The 21,572-nt window shown below is 45.7% G+C and overlaps 2 protein-coding genes across 25 annotated transcripts in view; one reads left to right on the forward strand and one right to left on the reverse strand.

The window, feature by feature from the left end:
• EFCAB11 (EF-hand calcium binding domain 11) overlaps positions 1-1,830 on the reverse strand; it is a 159,864-nt gene extending 158,034 nt beyond the window's left edge. For 15 of the 18 annotated variants that reach the window (XM_007094975.3, XM_042990348.1, XM_015543444.2 and 12 more), the window contains exon 1: positions 66-248. In XM_007094975.3, coding sequence (XP_007095037.1) covers positions 66-140 — 75 coding nt within the window. In that variant the 5' untranslated portion in view covers positions 141-248. Of the gene's footprint in view, positions 1-65; positions 249-626; positions 805-1,743 lie in introns of those variants that run through there. The other 3 variants (XM_042990344.1, XM_042990345.1, XM_042990346.1) reach the window with 3 other exon arrangements.
• TDP1 (tyrosyl-DNA phosphodiesterase 1) overlaps positions 1,389-21,572 on the forward strand; it is a 92,646-nt gene continuing 72,462 nt past the window's right edge. For 4 of the 7 annotated variants that reach the window (XM_007094970.3, XM_042990337.1, XM_042990338.1 and 1 more), the window contains exons 1-6: positions 1,857-2,106; positions 7,346-7,914; positions 10,046-10,089; positions 11,275-11,330; positions 12,977-13,073; positions 17,266-17,300. In XM_007094970.3, the coding sequence (XP_007095032.2) occupies positions 7,350-7,914; positions 10,046-10,089; positions 11,275-11,330; positions 12,977-13,073; positions 17,266-17,300 (797 nt within the window). In that variant the 5' untranslated portion in view covers positions 1,857-2,106; positions 7,346-7,349. Of the gene's footprint in view, positions 1,476-1,764; positions 2,107-7,086; positions 7,122-7,345; positions 7,915-10,045; positions 10,090-11,274; positions 11,331-12,976; positions 13,074-17,265; positions 17,301-21,572 lie in introns of those variants that run through there. The other 3 variants (XM_042990332.1, XM_042990335.1, XM_042990334.1) reach the window with 3 other exon arrangements.

The raw sequence follows: 21,572 nt of genomic DNA on the forward strand, positions 1-21,572 counted from the left end.
CAGGTGACGGAAATGAGAGTTCTTGGTCAGGTTAGAATCCGAGTACCAGCTCTCCGGACACCTACTTTCACCCACTTCTTGTGTTCTGAGGGGCTGGCTTCCCACGTCCGTGGTCGGGCCCCAGCCTCAGAAAAAAACATCGCGACAGCCACAACCGAATCGGGATAGCAGAACCCGCGACCTCCGAGACTAGAAGCCGGCAGCTGCAGACCTCTGGCCAAGCTCCCCGCAGCTAAGGAAGCCGAACTTGGCCGGACACCCCCAATGTCTTCTCCCATTGGACGACCTGCTAGCCACTGGCGTTGATCCAGCAATCCTATTGGCCAGAGGCTTTAGGCCTGTTTCCTTGGAACAGCCTATGGCAGAGAGGTTCCGGAGTCCGCCCCCAGCGTTGGCTCCGCCATTCTTTCCTCCTTAACTCCTCGCGCGCGGATGGCATCCCGCTCACCTAGGTCCTGCTTCAAAGTCTCTTGCAGGATTCCTTCCATGTTTCTGCCCCCCACACCTTGCAATAAGTAACTTTGGTAATTTTTATCTATGGCACTGTGGATAACATTATAGCATTATAGGAAACACAAAAATGTGAAGCATAAAAGCAACCAAAGAGAAACAAGTCCATGATTTACGTGTGGATCGGCTATTCATTGGGGTCGAGCCCTCCAGGGTGGTCACTATGTTTGTTTTGTCCTCCCAATAACCCAGGCACCTAGCACGATGCCGGGCACAAAGCAGACGTTGAGTAAACGAACCAAGTCCTTGGGACGTTTCCACAGAGTTTTTCACTCAGTCCTCTGGGAGCGGTGCCTAGTTTGAAAGAAAAAAAAACAACTCTGAAAATAGTTATCATAAACATGATATTCAAGGAATATGGGGAGTGTTCCGTTTTGCAAGTTTGTTTCAGACCTCGCTTCCGGCAAACCAGTAAGATTAAACACACACCTGTTTCAAAGAAACAGGCATTCGCGGTTGAGGGTGATGGGAGCTCATTTAACCTTTTCCTTTACAGCAAGTTTTACAAGCTTGCGTCCCCAGCGAGCCCCCGCTCCTATGAGGACACAGATCTCAGCCCTCAGCTGATCCTGTACCTTTAAGTAAATACCCCCTGCCTCGAGCTCCAGGCAGCCTGAAGCTCTCTATGAGAACCCCTGTAAAGGGGATGCGTTTTGTTAATTAAGAGAGGAGAAAGAAGACTTAATTTTCTCTCTCTTCCTTTTAGGACAAGTGGTCAAGTGGTGAGACGAGAGCTGGAGGCTGCGGGGGGGAGAGGGGGGCTCCCTTCCACCCCTTCCTGCAGGAAGCGCCTGTAGCCCCTTAGGACACGGCGGTCTTTAGGACCCAGCGGCCGGCGTCCCGGAACGGGAAGGGGCAGGGCCAAGAGGTGCGAGCCTCGGCCGGGAGGGTTTAAACCGCGCGCAGGCGCGCGCCGCGGTGGAGAAGGCGCGGATCTTGGTGGCTGTGGGCCGTGGAAGTTTCAGGTGCGTGTTCGACTGTTGCGGGAGCCGGGCCGGCGAGACCCTGCTCCTTCCGGCCTGGTCGCGGTGCTGGGGCTCTGGTCCCGGGAATTCTGGGGCCCGGCGGGGCGGGAGGTGGAATCTGAGAGAAGCGGGGGTAGCTGGGCAAGACCCTGGGGAACGTCCCCTCCCGGGCCTCGGCTTCCTCAATCCGAGAACCTGTTGGGCGCCGCGGAGAGCAGGGTCCGGCGGGGAGTGTGGGTGTGAGGGGTCCCCGCGCTCGGGTTCTCACTTCGGCTTCTCCCCGCGGTAGGTGGGTGGTGTCCGCAGGTGGTGATGCTGGCGCGGGTGGGGGCGCTGACCCTGTGTCAGGCCCTGAACTTTCCTGGGCTCGGCTGCTCCCTCCATGAAGACAGTTAGTCGCGGGACTTCGCAGAGGCTTGGTGCGAGCGCGAACGGAGTTTATTCCCGGCAGAGCGCTTCGAAGGGTGCTTGGCCCGAGGTCGGCGCACGGAGGGGGTAGCCCCTGTCGTTACTGCCGCGGCGTCCCCCGAATCAGTCCGCTTCACTGCATCCCCACCGCCCCTGCCGCCTCACTCCCGGGGTCGTCTCCAAATTGTTCACCCCCAATTAGGGAACGTCGTGTACTAAAAGGGTAAGTCGAGGGGCGTCTGGGTGGCTCAGTCGGTTAAGCGTCCGACTTCCGTTCGGATCGTGATCTTGCCCGCGTCGGGCTCTGTGCTGACAGCTCGGAGCCTGAGCCTGCTTCTGATACTTTCTTTTCTTTCTCCCCCTTCTCCTCTCTCCCTCTCCCTCTCCCGCTTGCACTTGGTATCTCTTTCAAAAATAAATGTTAAAAAAAAAAAAAAAAGTTGGACCAGGGTACTCCCCCTGCTTATCAAAGCATTTCAGTGGGCCCTCTCCCTTTAGACTGAAATCTAGAATCTTTAACACTTGATTTAATTCCCCACTCCCTTCATCCAGAACTACTGCCTGCTTTGCCCAAATCCTTTTGTCTGCTTTAGGAGCTATTACAGCTTTGTTCCCACCTCCAGGCTTTGGCAAGTTGGATTCCCTCTACTTGGAATACCACCTTCCGCTGGGTTTTTTTCATGCTCCAGATCTCACATAAGTGTTACTTATCCAGAGAGTATTCCAAAGTAATTATGTCCCTGTTATTCTCTGCTACTTGAAAAATGCTGTGAGTGTCTGGAAAGACAGCTTGTTTTTTCTGGGTTCTTCTCCCCCCGCCCAAATATTAGTCCTTGTAGGGCAAAAAGAGTTTGTGTTAACTCGTTATTCCCAGTGCTTGGCCTATAGTAGCTGTTCGATAAGGATCTGTTGTACGAGTGAATTCTGGGAGGTCTGTATGATACTTTATGGATACACACTTTATGGAGGAGGAAACTGTCTCAGCAGTAAAGTAACCTGCCCAATTGCACATTGACCACCTAGTAATGACTGGATTTGAGATGGGGGTCCATGTTTGCCCAGGGGTGGCCCACACAGGGCCTTTGTTGAGAAGCCTGACCCCTATACTCTCCTGAGGGTCTGCACATTCTGCAAGGAGCTGCTGGAGTGCAGAAAAGATATGCCCCAGTTGGGTCTGGTGTGGTGGGGTTGGGGAGGGAGAGGAGGAGCTAGCAGCTTTGAGAGGAGTATGCATTTGCGTCCACAGCCCTCCCCACCCCCCATAAGAATCTCTAGTGTTCGCAGTTAGCATTGGGTGGGAGAATGTGCGATTTTCATCCTCCTTGGCAATGTAGCCTAATGCTGTTTGCCCTATTTCCGTCAGTATTTTGGTCACACGTTTGCCTGCACCCTCCCCGGTTTTTGTCTCCCTTGTAATACCAGCACTGTTGTTGAAAGTGTGCATTAGAATACAATTTCACGTGAATATTTAAAACTAAGCTTTATTTTGGTGTAAATGAAACGAAGTTAGAAGGTACTTTGTGGTTTAAACAAAAAAAAAGTCCTGGTGCCTGCAGAAGAGCCCAAAGTCTCTTGAGGCATTTCTGCAACACTACAACTCTGTCAAAGAGACAGGAATGGAAAAGGGAGGTACTTCTTCATTGTTTGAGTTATTTTGATTTAATGTTCATTTTTGAGAGCGAGCACCTGCGTGCATGAGCAGAGGGGAAGGGTCAGAGAGGGAGAGAAAGAAACCCAGGCAGGCTCTGCACTGTCTATGCAGAGCCCAGGGGTTCGAACTCTCAAACTGTGGGATGACCTGAGCCGAAGTCCAGAGTAGGATGGGTAACAGGGCCACCCAGGTGCCCCAAGGGAAGTACTTTTATGTGATGTTACTGTTGTTCGTGTCCGTCCCAGTCACCTTCACTTCGGGAAACCCTGCTCTTTGCAGACCCGAGTGGATGTTGGGTCTCAGAATTGGCCCATCTGTATTGCAGTTGTCTCATTTCTGCGACACCATTTACCCGAATTGTGATGTCAGACCTGTGCCGGTCACTGCCCAGGGAAGACCAACGATAAACAATTGAAGGATTCCTCTTGAGTTCTATCTTTGTAACACTATAACTTGATAACAAAATGGCTCGGAGAATGCCTGTGTGGCAGAGAAGTAAAATTCTGATACTGGGACCAGACCGAGTCCTCCAAAGTAAATTCCTGATCTTGAAGTTTCAACCACTCCTCATCAGGCTAAACACCTTGATTTCATGAAGAGCTTGGTAACCTGCTGGATGTAATGACTTGTTATGTTTTGTGTTTTTTTTTTTTTTTTTAATTCCAAAGGTGTTTTGCCTTTAATGATTAAACAGCTCTACTTTAAAAAAAAAAAAAAATTTTTTTTTTTAATGTTTATTTTATTTTTGACAGAGAGACGGAGCACGAATGGGGGAGGGGCAGAGAGAGAGGTATACGCAGAATCTGAAACAGGCTCCAGGCTCTGAGCTGTCAGCACAGAGTCTGACGTGGGCTCGAACTCACAGACCGCAAGATCATGACCTGAGCTGAAGTCGGATGCTCAATCAACTGAGCCACCCAGGTGCCCCATAAACAGCTCCTACTTTTGAGTGTGAGCCAATTTAAAACTTAAACCATGTGTACAGCAGATAAAAATTTTTTTTTTCTTTAGAAAATGTCTTTTTCAAAACTTTATCTACGCCTCCTACTTTTGGGGGAATGGTCTTTCTCCTTCCTCCACGTGTTCTAGCAAAAGTAGATCAGAATAATCCTGAAGTTCGCAGTTTTAGCTACTTTTTCTAGAACACTTCAGGATTCAAAATAGCTGGGTCACTAAAGAGGAGTATCTTCCCTACAGAGTTCTCTGGACTCTTAAATTCCACTTAATTTAGATGTAATTCATCTGGGAGAGGAATAGTTGTAGGCTCTAAGGTGTCTGCATACAACTTAGGCTGGAAGCTGAACCCTTTCTCACCTAAAAACTGTTCTAGAATAAGAAGGAATTGAAAAAGAACAGCCTCTGAGGACTCTTAATTGAAGATTTTATTACTAAGTGCCTAGCTTTACTGCTGTTTGAGAATTCATTGAAAGCTAGAGCTAACGGTTCTTCCTAAGGAGGTGGTCCTATTCTTAAACTTTTTAAAGTCACAAAACGGGGCACAACAGTCACTCCTTCAAAGTTCCTTCAGTTCAGAGTGAATTGTGAGAGCATAAATACCTCTATCCAGCAGCCTCCAAGAGTCCAGAACACAAGAGAAACCAAAGTTGAAATGAAAACAAGATTTTAAAAATCTGAGCTGGTTAAATGTGTTTGGTAGTAAGTGTCTAAATAGCTTTCATGAGGAAAACATGGCTAAGATCCTGTTAACTCGAATAGTTCTAACAAGTTTGGTTATCTGGTTTCTTTCTTTTTTTTACTTTTTGAAGGAGAAAGAGACAGAGCATGAGTGGGGAGGAGCAGAGAGAGAAGGAGACATAGAATCTGAAGTAGGCTCCGGGCTGTCAGCTGACAGCACAGAGCCCGATGCAGGGCTTGAACTCACAAACTGTGAGATCATGACCTAAGTTGAAGTCAGATGCTTAACCGACTGAGCCACCCAGGCGCCCCTGGTTTCTTAACTCTTAGCAGACTAGAAACCATTTAGGGGAAAAGCTTATTCTCAGTTCTAACAATTTAGAAGTAGGCTGGACAGAGCAGTTTGAGAAAGCAAAAGACTTAGACTCGGAGTCTAGGGCCACTAGTACAAGAGCAAAGCGAGGTCTGCAGTCCCTGGGGCTTTGTAAAACAGCCATAGCAGGTGATATTAATAGGTACCCTGAGAAACTTAGCTTAACTGGTCATTAATTGAAAAAATGAGAGGCACCTGGGTGGCTCATTGGGTTGAGCGTCGACTTCAGCTCAGGTCATGATCTCACGTGGGTTTGAACCCCACATTGGGTTCTCTCCTATCAGTGCTGAATCCTTTTTGGATCCTCTGTCCCCTTCTCTGTGCTGCTCTCTTGCTTATGCATGTATGTGAGTGCATGTGCACTCAAAAAAATTTTTTTTTAAAAATTGTGATAGGTGATAAATACCTTAAATACATCAGCTTGATAGCCATCTGGCTGACTCATTTGGTAGAGCACTCAACTCTTGATCTTGGGGTCATGGATTCAGGCCCCACCTTGGTTAAGGGCCTACTTAAACCTTTTTAGCTTGAAACCTGAAAGTATAATCATTTGCAAGTTTTTTGGTGTAGAATTAAGGTTTTGGGGATTTTGGGGGAAGGGCTGGGGGTCCTGTGAACAGAGTGCTACAGTCCACGTTGGTGTACTCGGATATGTGACCTCAGTTTCTTAAAAAGAGAAATGTTGACAATTTGAGCACAGACTCTTAGGTTCAGTTTTTCTTTGGGTCTTGTATGAGAATGGTTTTGTTTTTTGGTTTTTGTTGTTGTTGTTGTTTTTAAAAGAACCCACTAAGGAGCTGTCCTTGAGCTATCTGGAAAATGTACTTAGATAGGTCTTTACACATGAATTGGTGAGATTTTGTAGGTAGCAAAACCAAAAGTAGTTCATATGTTTTCCTCTTAAAATAGAAATTGGGGGCACCTGAGTGGCTCAGTCAGTTAAGTATCTGGCTCTTAATTTTGACTCAAGTCGTGATCTCAAGGTTGGTGAGATCGAGCCTGCCTGGAGTTGGGCTTTATGCTGACAGCGAAGCCTGCTTGGGATTCTCCCTCCCTCTCTGCCCCTCCCCCACGTGTGTGCACTTTCTGTCTCTCTCTCCCCCTTTCTCTTTCAAAATAAACATTTTTTAAAAAGTAGAAATTCGACTCTGGCCGAGTAAAGGAGTGTTTTGCTTCAGCATAAGTTCTCTGCAGACTTTAATAGTTTGATGTAGGTCAATGCCAATATGATGGCTGGGTCCTCATGGTAGTAATTCTATATAATGTATATACAGAATTGATCATTTGACACGGTCTTGAGAATTTTGTTAAGCTTAATGGTAAGTAGCTTTAGGGGAGTAGGAATTGCTAAAGTCCTGTGGGCTCCATGCTCGGGTGAAGGATAAATTTGTAAACTCCAATTTAACCTCAAAAATTTGAATAGTCAGAATTACTCTTGAAATTCATTAAATTATCTTAACCTCAAGCACCCACCAGTTTAAAAGATTCAGGGTCAAGAATGAACATTTTGATTTTTGAAGTTTGGCCCCCACTCTTTTCCTCAGGCTTCCAAGGACAAGGTCTGGGTCGAAAGGAGAAGGTGAGTAGGATTTTTGCTGTCACTTTATTTGCCAAAGTCCTGTAGCAAAATCTGGTAACGTGTGTCTGAACACCTGCAAAACAGCTGATGTTAGTTATGTGGTTCAGCATCTGAGTGTCAAGTGTGCTGTGCGTGTTGCAGAAACTCACACTGACAGGGAATTTGAGAGCAAGTTTGTCAGTGGCCTAGAGAATGGAAAAACAGTATTTGTCTTTTATTTCCAGAACTATGTCTCAGGAAGGCGATTATGGAAAGTGGACAATATCCAGTAGTGATGAAAGTGAAGACGAAAAGCCAAAACTAGACAAGCCCTCTACTTTTTCCCTCCCTCATGCTGGGCAGGGAGCAGCAAATGAGCCAAGATACACCTGTTCTGAGGCTAGGAAAGCTGCCCATAGAAGGAAAAGATCACCCGTGAAATTCAGCAACGCAGATTCAGTTTCAGAAGTTTCACCTCCCAAAAGGCAAAGGAGTGGTTCCCAGGAAGACCTAGGTTGGTGTCTCTCTAGCAGCGATGATGAGCTGCAACCAGAAACCCGGCAGAAGCAGGCTAAGAACATTGTGGTCAAAGAGGAGAGAGGCATCTCTTCTAAAGACAGTGCTGCCCAAAGACCTGGAAATCCCACCCCTCCTGCACACCACAGGCTCGAGGACGAGGAAGAGGAGTATGAAACTTCAGGGGAAGGCCAAGACATTTGGGACATGTTGGATAAAGGGAACCCCTTCCGATTTTACCTCACTAGAGTCTCGGGCATTGAGCCAAAGGATAACTCTGGAGCCCTCCACATCAAGGGTAAGTGGATGCTGGGTGTCCAGGAGCTGTCAGACTGTACTTAAGAGGGTCCCCCATGGCAAAACAAGGAGGGTAACCCAGAATGGTCTCCAAGAACCCTCGTTAGCAGTCTTAGCTACTTTCAGGGGAAAAAAGCATTTTGACAAGCAAATGCATTAGTTTGACTGTAAGCTGTTTCCTTGGGTCAGGAAATCATGGTGTTGCTCCATCCAGTTGGAATATTTAGACAATTCTAAACATTGTGTGAACTTGTAAAGATGAAACTTACTACTTTCATGCAATCGCAAATGCTTGACAGCAGTTCTTTGGTCCGTGGATGAGCAGTGGTAGAATCTCCTAAAACTTAAGGAAATGCAAATTTCCTAATGCAAATTCGGGCTTCACCCAGGTTCATTGAGTCCCACTGTGGGAGCAGGACCTGCGATGTGTTAAGAAGCTTTTCAGGGGATTCTAATACCCAGTCAGGTTTGAGAACCACTGCTTGGAAGCCAGGTCTTGGTTCCTGGTGAAGAATTAAAAAGAACACCAGCAGAAAAAGAAAAAGAAAAAAAAAAAAAAAGAACACCAGCATGCAAATAGATTGCAGTTCTGAATCCAAAGATAGTTTTTGCTTGGTTTGCTTATTTCCCAGGGTGTCTCTATGTGATGTTATGATGTGTATGTATTTGGTCTTCGTTCCTGGTTGTACTTGGTTTTTGTCCCAGGCTCCTCCAACAGCTCTAAAGTAAAGGTCAAGGAAGGGTCTTCAGTTACTCGTAACAAGCCCCTTTCAATCACTCCTGGGTCAATGAGGTGACTTTTGGAAAGCCCTAAGAATAGAGGACTGATTGCCAAGGGGAACCAACTGTGTCATTAAAGTTGGAACTTTGAGTCCTGCCCCTTATCTCCAAGGAAGTGGGGAGAGGCTGGCGGGCGTTCATCACTAATGGCCAATGAGTTCATCAGTCATGCCTGTCTAATGAAGCCACCATCTTAAAAAAAACCTGTGAAGAGGTTTGGAGAGCTTCCAGGTTGGTGAACACATGGAGGTGGACGGGACACACCCCTTGCCCCATACTTTGCTCTATGCATCTTTCATCTGGCTGTTCCTGAGTTGTATCCTTTTATACTAACCTAGTAGTCTAGTAAGTAACACGCTTTCCTGAGTTCTCTGAGGCATTCTAGCAAATTCTCAAAGTCTAGGAGGGGCGAAATACGGGATGCCATCAAGAAATTGCAGTACATTCCTTGTGTATACCTCTTTCGTAAAGATAGCTTCCTTAAGGGTACTGCTGAAATCTTTGTACCCCAGCATGTTGCTGACACGTGACAGATAGGAAGGACTCAATAAGCATGGGTCCAATAAAGGAGCCTATTTTTAATCCTCAGGCAGTTTGATGGTTAAGAGTACAAGTGCTGAAGCCAGATAGCAGCCTGGCTTCAGATTCTGACTGGCCCTTCCTAGCTCTGTGGCCATGAACAGCCTTCTAAGGGGAGATGACCCCTCCACAAAAGGGGAATGACCAACTCCACCTCCACAAAATCCACTGTCAACACCATGGACATGATAAGAACGGTACTTGGCACCTAATAGGTCCTGTACAAATGCGGCAGTTGGTGGTAATGACCGTGTAATTCCTCTCCTGGTACAGTTTATGAGAAGTGACCTTTTTGATCTTACTTGAAGTCTAGTTGGAAAGATTGAGGTGGGACCCCTTAGAGATGAGCTGGAATGCTAGAAATGAGAGCTTGGAGTTGTAGGTGAGGAAGTAGGTGCTCTCAGGCTGGAGAAGACAGTCTTGCTAGTCGTGGGTTGGGAGGTTTCTCAGAGAGGGACTTGAATATTGAAGGAGATAAAAACTAGAATCTGGAAGGAACAACACATGTCGTTATTGTCGTTATTGGCAATTTCTAGAATTGATCAGTCATTGTGTTCTGAAATTGGAGGTTTTAGTTTTACGTTGTATTTTGTTAAAACTCAATAAATAGCTCAAATTTTCTCTTGAGTTTTAGGGAGCATTAAAGTCTAGTTTTGTAGTCATTGCTCAGTTCACTGTTCTCTCAGCCAAATTTTGACTGTCCATGACTAAATCGATTGTGATTTTTACCAGATTTTTATCATTTATTAGACATAAACATTTTGTCTTCTCAGATATTTTATCCCCTCTATTTGGGACACTTCTGTCTTCAGCTCAGGTGAGTTTATGGTGAAGCTTTTTCTTTGGATGAAAAGGGATAAAGAACTTTATGGGAAAATATGAGGTCCTATCTCAGTCCTGTGCAGGGTCCCCAAGATGGCATATACCAGGAGCCTGGCACCAAGAGCCACGGTTTTGGTATCCAGCCATCAGCATGGAGCAAGGATGTCTCTATCAGGAGAGCGAGAAGCTTCTCGCTCTCCTGATACAAGGGTTACAAGGACTGGACAAGAAGTCACTTTGGAAATTCCAGCCTGAGAGACTTTTGGGGACACAGTTAATCTCCTGGGACTCTGGTCCCTGGGAAACCAGGGACCAAACTCCTGGGGAGGTTTGGGTAGGTGGGTGAAGACCAAGTCGTTTGATTGAATTTAGAAAAGGGTTTCCTACACCTACCAAAAAGAATGGAGTAGAAGTTACAGTTACTTCGGCATGTTTGATTGTTCCTCCTTTATAGAGCTGGTCCCCTTGTGTTGATGAATTACGTTCATGATTCCAGGCTCTCAGATAGAAAACCAGTCACATCCGTGAAGAGAGCAAAGCTGTCTGAATGGTTTCTGTTCAGCTTGACCTCTGAAATCCTAGTCTCCAGACGGAACATGGGGTGAATTTGTGTTCTCTTAGCTAGACTGAGGTGCTAGGTCCAGGTAGAGGGCCAAGGATTACCAAGGCATGGGGAGGAGTCCCCACAGGTAAGTTCGGTGCAGAACTTGGAGTCAAGATAGAATTGTTATAAGCCTAGTGAGTATCCAGTCCCAGAGGCCTATTCACAAAGCTAGCTCATAAGTTAGGCTGAAAGGAAATGTTCCTTTGTAAAAGGCCTCGTTTATAATTACCTAGGGGAAAAGGGATAAATCTGTAAGCCCTTTTACTTAAATTAATCTGAGGCTGTTGAAAATACATAGTAAGACTATTTAGAAATACAAAAACTGCCAAAGCATGCAGGATCCTTGCCTCAGACCCTGTTTTCTCACGCATTACTCCACTGATTCAGATCCCTTGCATTGGGTATTGCCTTCAAGATGTATTTTAGGTTTGAGTACTCCAGCATCAATGTCCAGGTTTGTAAATACTTGGAGTTTATTAGTCTAGAGTTGCCTTCAATTCAGTTGCCAAACTATTCTCATTACAGATTGCTTGGCTGAATTACCCATAACTCCATTCCTTTTCTTTCCCTGTCTAGTTTAACTACTGCTTTGATGTGGACTGGCTCATAAAACAGTATCCACCACAGTTCAGGTGAGTACCACAATATGACTGATAAAATTGTAACTGTAATGGGACATTAAAACACAAGATTAGCATTTCTCAAGCAACTGCTGTTCATCTTAGAGTATCTTTTGAAACTATTAAGCATACAAAATCAGAGTTACGTAGGGAAAACAGCATTTGTTGAGCTCTTCTAACTAATCACATGCATTCCTAATACAAATTTTTGCATTTGTCTTGTTGTGTCCAGAAGCACAGAGGGACAAATGCCAACCTAAATAAGAGAACTTTGACATTAGTGTGAAGGAAAAGATCATTGCGACCTGCTTTCTAGACTTGGAAGCATGCCATGCTGCACTTAGCACACCAGTGTTCAAAGAATCTTTGCTTTGCAAATGATGATTCCTGTAGTTGAGGAGCTAATGAAGGGAGTCTTAGAACCTTCCTTTATCCAGATTATGGAAGTGATGGATTTTTCAGTGTTGTTCACAGTTCCTTAGCCTGGTGTTAGGCAGTGCAAACAAAATAAAGATAGCATCACACAGTCACCTGCCACCTGTCTTGTTTCTGACATTCACCTAGCAGAGTCCCATAGCAGCAGGTGGAATGGAGGAATGTAGGAATTTTCCTACAGGAAAATGACTGTAAGGGTCCTCAAAGTCCTTGGTGCATTTAGGACATTAGATTCTGGAGACCTCTAGTAATAGTAGGTAAAATGCTATTGAAATTTCCCAAGCGGCTTGGACCATCAAAAGCTTGTATTTGACCTGTGACACAAAGAATTAGTTTTAGCTGCATGTAACAGAAAAGCAAAAATAACTGTGGCTTAAATGAGAGGAAAAAACTTCTCCAGCCTAACAAGTCTAGATGGTAGACATTCGTGGTCTGGATTTCGGGGCTGCCATGGTTCTCAGGGACTTAGCCACCCATTCTGTCTTTCTGTCCCACCATCCTGGTGCATGTCTTCAGATGCCTTCATGGTCCAGGATGGCACCCAGAGCTCCAGGTCACTGGTCTGTGTTCCAAGTGGCAGGAAGGAAAAAGGACAAAAGGGCCACATCCCAGCTCTGCTCCCTCTGAGCAGCCTCCTAGAAGTCCCACACGACACTTAAATTTCATTGAGCTGCACCTGGTCACAAGATGATGCCTTGTTTCACTGAAACATAACCACCTCTCAATGAGTCTGCATCATGCCGTGGGCCTAGGCTTGTTCACTGTTGTATCTCCCGGGACTAGGATAGTACCTAGTACACAGGAGTTGAGTAAATATAAGTCTAATGAGGAAATGCTCTTTGACTTGGTCCAAAGGAAGGGAAAGAAAAGAGCATACTAGATAACAATAATTGTTTATCTTTTAATCTGTCTAAGCCTGAACCCATGAATACGGAGCAAACTGTGTTATTTTGGACCAAAGAGGATAATTAGGAATTTTCTGGAGTCACAACATCTCTGGGTCGCAACAGAGTTTCGGGATCAGGCCATGTGACCCCATTGTAAAGGTAACTGGTTAGTGAAGATGATCTCAGTAGTAGTACTCTGTTAGCTCTGTCCTCAGCTCCGTACTCAACTACCACTAAGGCCAGAAACACGTGTGGTAAGGAAGCTAGCATTCCTTAACTGGCCAAGAGTCCAGCTTTAGAAAAGATGTATTCTAAATATTTCTGATCTCCTTTCAGGAAGAAACCAATCCTGCTTGTGCATGGAGATAAACGAGAAGCCAAGGCTCACTTACATGCCCAGGCCAAGCCTTATGAAAACATTTCCCTCTGCCAGGTGAGCTACTTCTGTTTGCAGTCATGCTTACTCTGTTAGAAGGACATGTAGACATTGAGTCTGTCCACCCATCTAAGGGCAAGAGTCTTTTGTCCTTCACCAACAGATACTTGTCTAGCCTTGGCATAAAGGCTTCCTGGGATAACCTGTCTTGTGTGTGGGTAGCCCTGTGTCGGAAGGATATTTCTTTATGTTGACCTGGTATCTCAGTATTAGGTTCTCCAGAGGAACAGAACCCATAGGGTATGTTTGTGCAGACAGACTTATTTTAAAAGAACTGGCTCGCATGATTGTGGGGCCTGGCAAGCCCAAATCTTGTAAGGGTAAGCCTGCAGGCTGGAGACTGAGAAAAGTAGATGTCACAGCTTAAGTCCAAAGACAGTCTGGAGACTGAATTCTCTCTGCCTTGAGGGAGTTGGTCCTTCACTTAGGCCTTCAACAGACTGGTTGAGGTCCCAAACAAAGAGTAATCTATTGCATTTGGTCTATTAAATGTTAACCTCATCTAGGGGCGCCCGGGTGGCTCAGTTATTTGAGTGTCTGACTTTGGCTCAGGTCACGATCTCGCAGTTTGTGAGTTAGAGCCTCACTTTGGGCTCTGTGCCAACAGGCCTGAGCCTGGAACCTGCTTCGGATTCTGTGTCTCTCTGTGTCTCTCTGTGTCTCTCTGTCGCGCTCTCACGCGCTCTCACGCGCTCTCACGCGCTCTCACGCGCTCTCACGCGCTCTCACGCGCTCTCTCTCTGCCTCTCCCCCACTTGCACTCTGTCTCTCTCTCACAAAAACTTCAAAATATTAAAGCTGTTAACCTCATCTAAAATACCTTCATGGCAACATGTGACCAAATGTGTGGGTATTGTGACCTAGCCAAGTTGACACAGAAAATTTAATCCTCAGCATTTCCTTTTACTTTTTGTACGTGGGTCCTGACTTCCCATCTCTGGAGCCACATAAAAGAAATCTTCTTGCAGAGGTGACTGATGTTTGTATTTAAAGTTCTCCATTGTACCTTAGTTTTCTTTCAGGTTCAAGCATTCTTTAGTTGTAACAATCCCAATCTTTCCCCAACATGCTGGTACTCCTGTTTGCATCTAGTTTGCCAGTGTCCTCGAACCTGACCAGGTTATCTGCATGCAATTCAGTGGCTGTTGTTTTCTGTGAGTGCAACTTGAAACTTTTTATTTTGACGACTTATCTGACTGGTGTTAGCTGCTGCTGACACTTGACCTGTAGTCCTCTCAAATTTTCCACCTGAATTGCATCCAAGGTCTGTACTGGACAGATGAACAAATTAAGCCTGTTAAAAAACTAGCTGTGTGAGTCGTGATGGAAATGATCCAAACTTAATGAGGGGACACTAAGTGGTCTTGTAACAGGTATATCTGTTTGGTTCGCTGGGACCAAAGCAAAGCAGAAAAGGCCAAAAAGTTGGCCAGGTTCTTGATACAGTTCCTTAATTCTGTCCTAATGCTTTTCAGCCAGTACGTAAAAATATGTAAGTCTTGGACTTTGATCATAACTGGTTGCTTTTGATGCCATGCCTGAAAGAATATTACGTGTGGCACTTCATGCAAGAAGCAGGCAAACTGGGGAGAGAGAAGCAAGAATTTTTCATAGTAGGATTTCCTTCTTGTGGAAATAGTGGTTCTGAAGTGGCTGGTGTGATGTTGACCTTTGCTATTCAGGAGGCTCATCAGTCCATTTGTGAACAGCCGTGATAAGACCCTCCCATAAGCCCCTTTGTCTCCCTGCCATGGTAAAATTGCCTCAAGGTTTCTGCTCTTGGAGTGCACTGACCAGAGTGAACTACATAGAACCTATTTTTTTTCCCCATTTTCTTTCCAGTGTCTTTTCTCCTGTCCCTGTCCGTATAAAATGTAAGAGTTCCAATTCCTTTTAATGTTTCAACTACAAAATGTTACCTGTGCATATGTGGTTATTTTTAAACATTAAAAGTGAGAAATCTGATCAATCTGGAACCTGTCTCAGATTTTTCCTGTGATATAACCCACAGTACTTTCTACAGTTGGAATTTTAAAACCGGCATTCCTTTACCCAACATGTTTGTGGCTCACCTTCTACATAGATAAGCCTCTGCTACGAAGTTGCGTAAAATCCCATTGTTGTGCTTATGCTTCCAAAACAAGAGGTTAAACTGCAGTAGGATAGTTCTCATCAGATTAATAGTGGACAGAAAATAACAAAGGAATCCTAAAAACCAGTGATGAAATCAGTGGACATAGAAAGTGTTTTTCAAATACGAGGTACCTAATCACGAAAGTTCAGGTGTGGGGCATGTCTGGTGGCGTGTACCAGGCCGGCCACTAGAGGGCATGACGACCCACTGTGTTCTTTACCTCTTGCAAAGAGCTGTTCAGAAGGTCCCACCCAGCTCTAGTCTGAAGTGTAGGATTGTGGCCCCATCATAACTTGTTAAAATACCGTTATACCTTGTCTATAAGATGAATTCTTGGCTATTTTGTTTTTTTGGCAACATAGCGTCATTTGATGAAATGGAGGCATACCAGGCACAGAATCAACAGATACTCACATTTTGCATATGTGGGGCCTGGGCCAGAGGTTGAGGCCTTATGGTGGTCAAGGTCATATCGCCTGGGTTCTGTCCCAGTTCTCCACCTACCGTCATGGAGTCCATCACTTAACCTCTTCAAGCCTAACTTGTTCATCTTTAGGATGGATTGCTAATAGTCTTCTTTACTAGGTTGTTGAGCCAAGGATTTGGTGCATTTGCCCCATTAACTATTACCTGTTGAAATTATCATCCATGTGCTTGTACTGAAATTTTGCCAGAGAGGCAACAACTTACAGCAAAACTAAACTCAAAAGCCAAGTCTCCCAACCATTGCTCTTTCTGAGCTAATCATCAGTTTACAGAGAAGCAGTCCTCATTCTAATTTTGTAATTTTAAAGACCTATTGTTTTCCCTGTCATCTTTGGCAGACCACACAAATGGGTTCTGGTCTGTGAGCATCCCTAAACACGGAGTTTAAAAGTGTACGGAGCGGGGCCACCTGTCTGAGCAACCCCAAGACAGGCTGTGTCCTACTCACTTGTGTGTTCCAGTTGCCCATTTCTGCCTCCAGCAAACAGGTCCACACATCTGCCCTGTTGGGGTGGAGGGCTTGATTTTAATAGTATTTTCTTCCATTTGTAGAGTGCTTCCCCCATTCAGGCCCTCTCTTCCAGGCACTTCATGTTATTGTCATTTACTCCTAAAATTCTGAATCCCCTAACAGTATCCTTATTTTAAAGAGAAGAAAGACTTAAAAGATGAGGCTTAGAGATTTAAGTCTTGCAAAGTTGTGAAGATGCAATCTGTGTCCCACCTGCATTCCTCACTGTTGGGGCCTTTCTGTTTAACTCTTTCATGGCCTACATCTCGGGGCATATTCTGCTTAACTAAGGTCTTGCTATACTGGGTGTTAAAATGTTTTAAATTTAAATTTAATACCCCTATTTGTGAAGGTACCATTTTGTAATAGGAAAATTGTTACCTCTTTTCAGCACTTGCTATGTTACCAATAGAAGACAACTTGTAACATGATAATGTGTGCTGCTACCATATTAGTTCTTTTAAATATACTCTGGAAACTCTGATAACTTTAATTTCTGTCTAAACCAGATATCTAATTGTAAAACTTTGCATAGGTTCTCGTTTTGTTTTGCCTTTTGTTTTGTTTTTTGTTTTCAACTAAAGAAATCAGGCTTCTTGTTTCTGATTGTTGTAATTAAAAATGTGGTATGTGTCAGGGCAGGTGGGTGGCTCAGTGAAAGTGTCTGATTTGGGCTCAGGTCATGATCTCATTGGTCATGAGTTCAAGCCCTGCATTGGGTTCTGTGCTGACAGTATGGAACCTGCTTGGGATTCCCTGCCTCCCTCCCTCCCCCTCTCTCCCCGCCTCCCACCCCCTCCCCCTCTCTCCCCCCATCTCTTGTGCATTCATGCTCTGTCTCAAAATACTTTATTAAAATGCAGTATGTATAAAATCATTCTGGCTAACTTTAATGAGCCTCACTGGATAGGATTATTCAAAGTTGTATTGTCAATCCAGGGCCTTTCCACTAGAGGGCAGTAAAAACAAAGTTGTCCTGAATCTTTTCTAACTTAATTTCCAATAGATAGGGATATTGAGTTTATTAAAAGTGACTCAACTTCTTTTTTTTATCCTAGGCAAAGTTGGATATTGCATTTGGAACGCACCACACGTAAGCAAATTTTTTTTGAAATGGGGAGGGTATGATTTTAGTAGAGCAAAGGATGCTTTTCTAAAAGTGCCCTTAAAGGAACTTAGGGCTGACAGTTTTGCCAGGGGGGGAAAAGCTATCAATAAGGAAGTAGAGACAGTGGAACTGTTCACTGTCTCAAGACAAAGTCCTTGGATTCTGGCTCTCAACATGAAAGTCTGAATCCATGATGCGGTCTCTGCTTTCTTTCTGTTTAGGGCATTTCTTACAGCCAACTGGGGGGTGGGGAATAGATTATGGTTGTGTGGTCCGTGGTTATGGATGACTGTACGTGTCAGTCATGTTCCTGTGGATTCCACAACTTAAAAAAGGTCTGGTGATTGCTTAAGATGCTGAGTTGCATTCAATAGAATATTGTTAGGTCAGCTGTGATGAAAAGAAAAACTATTCTACAAAGTTGACGGGAGAAGCTGATGTCGTCTCTGCTCAAGCGCTATCAGAAACTTGTTTTGGAATAATTTTGAGACTTTATAAACTAGACAAGAAAAGCTTCTGTTACTTCCTACCTGACATGTGTCTAATGATCAGTTTGACTCCTGTTTTGCTGAGACTTTTTACATATTCTATAAATAAGAAAAAGATATGGTTGTCCCTGTTTGTATAAATCACATTTTGCTAGAAAGCGTTTTCAAAAGAACAGGACAGAGCCGCCTCTTCTAGACCAGCGGTGGAAATGGGTTGGTGTTGCAGATGTATTCCTTCAGGTATCAGTCTCTAGGGTGGCAAGCAATCTCCTAAGAGGAATTAGCCCTCAGTCTTGGTATGACCATTGTTTTCTTGATGTTATGGTGACTTGAAATAAGGACGTCTGTTCACCATTCTTTGGCAAAGTACAGTTTGAAGCATACAGTCTATCTTAAAATAGAACCATAGCAGGAAGAATGGAGCCATTTTTTAAGAGGATACATATCGGCCCTCCATTATCTGCTCTTAGATGCCCTTGGATAAATGTTATTTACCAACTATCCCTAATCAGTAGCCTCTAACGGGACAGGGTTTGAGGATTATTGTGAACTTAAGCATTTAGTTCAGGTATAAATTACTCATATAGCATCCTGTGAGCTCAGTGCTAATTTCAGCAAAAAATAGACAATAGCCTTGAATAGACTGAATAGGCATCTTAAGCTCCCCGCTCTGCATCACGAGAGACCTGAGTGGTGGATGGCAGTTGTCACCCTGTCATGGGTAGGCAATTCTACCAGTAATGGATTGCACCAAATGGATCCTAGTCCATTGCCCTTAGCTGGAACCCTAGCATTAAATACAGATTCTAAAATACTGTTACTCACTCGGGCCCTGGACGTGATTTACTAGGTCTTTAGTGCCAGCTTTCTGCCCTGGCCACATGTTCTCTGCCAGCAGTTGGCATTTCATGGGCATCATCACACTGCACCTGCACGCTGAGGAGGAGGGGAGCCTACGAATTCCATCTTCCTTTCTTTTCCTCCCTTCCCCTCCCTTCCCCTCCCTTCCCCTCCCTTCCCCTCCCTTCCCCTCCCTTCCCCTCCCTTCCCCTCCCTTCCCCTCCCTTCCCCTCCCTTCCCCTCCCTTCCCCTCCCTTCCCCTCCCTTCCCCTCCCTTCCCCTCCCTTCCCCTCCCTTCCCCTCCCTTCCCCTCCCTTCCCCTCCCTTCCCCTCCCTTCCCCTCCCTTCCCCTCCCTTCCCCTCCCTTCCCCTCCCTTCCCCTCCCTTCCCCTCCCTTCCCCTCCCTTCCCCTCCCTTCCCCTCCCTTCCCCTCCCTTCCCCTCCCTTCCCCTCCCTTCCCCTCCCTTCCCCTCCCTTCCCCTCCCTTCCCCTCCCTTCCCCTCCCTTCCCCTCCCTTCCCCTCCCTTCCCCTCCCTTCCCCTCCCTTCCCCTCCCTTCCCCTCCCTTCCCCTCCCTTCCCCTCCCTTCCCCTCCCTTCCCCTCCCTTCCCCTCCCTTCCCCTCCCTTCCCCTCCCTTCCCCTCCCTTCCCCTCCCCTCCCCGTTTGTGAGAGTGAGCAGGGGAGAGGCAGAGGAGAATCCCAGGCAGGCTCCAAGCTGGCAGCTTAACTGACGAAGCCACCCAGGTGTCCCAAACCCATTTTAAGTTTTAATTCTCATTTGTTCACTGCTAAAATTGACCTCATTTTTTTCTTTGGTCTTTTCCTTCCCCATCCCTCCCCCCCCCCCCCCCCCCCCCCCCCCCCCCCCCGCTACACACATACACACTTAGCAGGTTACACTCCACAGAGTTGCTCACTTGGAGTGGTAAATGCCTAGAGAAGTAATGACAACAGAGCCCTTCCCAGACACATGGTCTGTGTAGTTTATATTAAGATGCCAGTATCTCTAGGAGATTAAAATTGTCTTTTTTTTTTTTTTTTTTTTTAACTCAGGTCTTAGTGACTTTCAGTGACTCATTTAAAAAATTCTAAAGAGGGGTGCCAGGGTTGCCCAGTCAGCGAAGCATGTGACGCTTGATCTTGGCTAAGGCTGTGATCTCACCGTTCATGAGTTAAGCCCTGCATCGGGCTCTGCCCTCCTGGTGCAGAGTCTGCTACGGATTCTGTGTCTCCTCCTTTCTGCCCCTTATCTGCTTGTGTGCTCACTTTCTTTCAAAATGAATAAACTTTAAGAAAAAGTTTTTCAGGCATTCATTAAATACCTGTTATATTGAAATATGGTTCTCGTGTCTTGGGACTTAATAGTTCTCACAGCTCGTAGTGTTTTGGTGAGAGAGGGGAAAACCTAGGATTTAGAAACAGGAAACCTTCCGGCTTGTGTGGTGCTGGGGTATAAAGTGCCTCCCCAACTTGACAGTGTGTAGTTACCACAGTAAACAGGAAATAGTCTTTGAGATGACATTCACTTCAGCAAGCATGCATTGACCATGTACTGTGCACAAGGCATCTGGAGAGGACCACAATGTAGCCCCTGTCGTAGTCCTGTTAGGTACAATAAACATTCTTGCTCCAGGTTTCTGCAGGATGCCACGCAGTCCCAGGGCCTGTCACCCAGTGCTTTAGAATTCGGAAGCTTTTCAATGTCCCCCAGAGCTGGGAGGAAAAATGCCTCTGGCCCTGAGAATCCATAGCAGGGAAGGAGGGCAGCCAAAGCAGCTGGCCAGTGAATGTCTCCACCTAACTGGGAGCCAGTGGCAGACTGTGGGGTGGGCAGGGCACCTCTCTCTGCTGGCAGCTGTAGCCAGGCCTCCCGGCACACATGACTTCCTGCTTCATCTTGCCTAGACCACACTGTCCCAGACAGCCGTCCGTTCACACACCGGTTGTGTGAAGGATCTGTGGCCCGTTCTTCCCTGTTGAAGCCGTGCCCAGTGAGATGATCCAGGCACAGGGGATCCAGACAGGCCCTTTGGACTCATTGGGGAACCTTGATCATTCCCATTACCTTCTAGCCATAGACCGTGTGGTTGCAAGCGGAGACTGCGAGAGCCTCCGGGACGGGTGTGAGGACTGTGCTGTGGAGCCTCTGGAAGGCCTGGCACACGGGCTCTGCGTAGCTCTGTCGTCTCGACAGGAATGGTTTCAGATTGGGGAATTGTCCCTTTTGCTTCCCCCACAACTTCCCAGATAGTATGTAGGTCAACATTTCTCCAAGGGTGCTCTCATTTCTTCCACCTTATCCATTTTCGTGATTTTATCAGTTTATGCCATTTTGTCTGAGGAGGAGGATCTGGGTCCCCTCAGATTAGTTCAGGATTCTGTTGGGTGGGATTCACTGACAGCAGTACATGATTTTCCTGATAATTGATGCCTTGATTAATGGAAATATTTGTGAAACTTCCATCTTGAATTCATAACTGGTCGTCGTCTTAATTACAGTCAGCTGCTAACTTGGCAACTGTGTATGTAAATCTGCCCAGATTTCGGGGAGCACGTTTCATAAATGGAGGAAAGATTGGTTCAGCAGCTGTCAGTTCTCCAGCTTTGCGTTAACTTACTGTTTGCTGGCTTGGGTTAAATTCTCATTTTGCCCAGAGCTATGTATCTCCTCTTTTCTTTGCCATACCTTCTTATGCTGACCCTATCCTGTCCAAGTATTTGCGTTATTTGGAGAGAACCAGTGGTCCATTTTGCCCCCCATGCCTGAACTGACATCAGTAGGTATTGAGGAGCATTTTGGCCCCAATGCATAGAAGGTGGAGCTACTGCCTTGCGGAGTCGCTAGTTATATTGAGAGAACTTAGGTTCCTGAAATAATTAGGAAACCATTGGGAAGCCAGGAAGCCTCCTGAAGTAGTAGTAGATGATG

Source organism: Panthera tigris, chromosome B3 (assembly GCF_018350195.1).
Source record: "Panthera tigris isolate Pti1 chromosome B3, P.tigris_Pti1_mat1.1, whole genome shotgun sequence".
Lineage (NCBI taxonomy): Eukaryota > Metazoa > Chordata > Mammalia > Carnivora > Felidae > Panthera > Panthera tigris.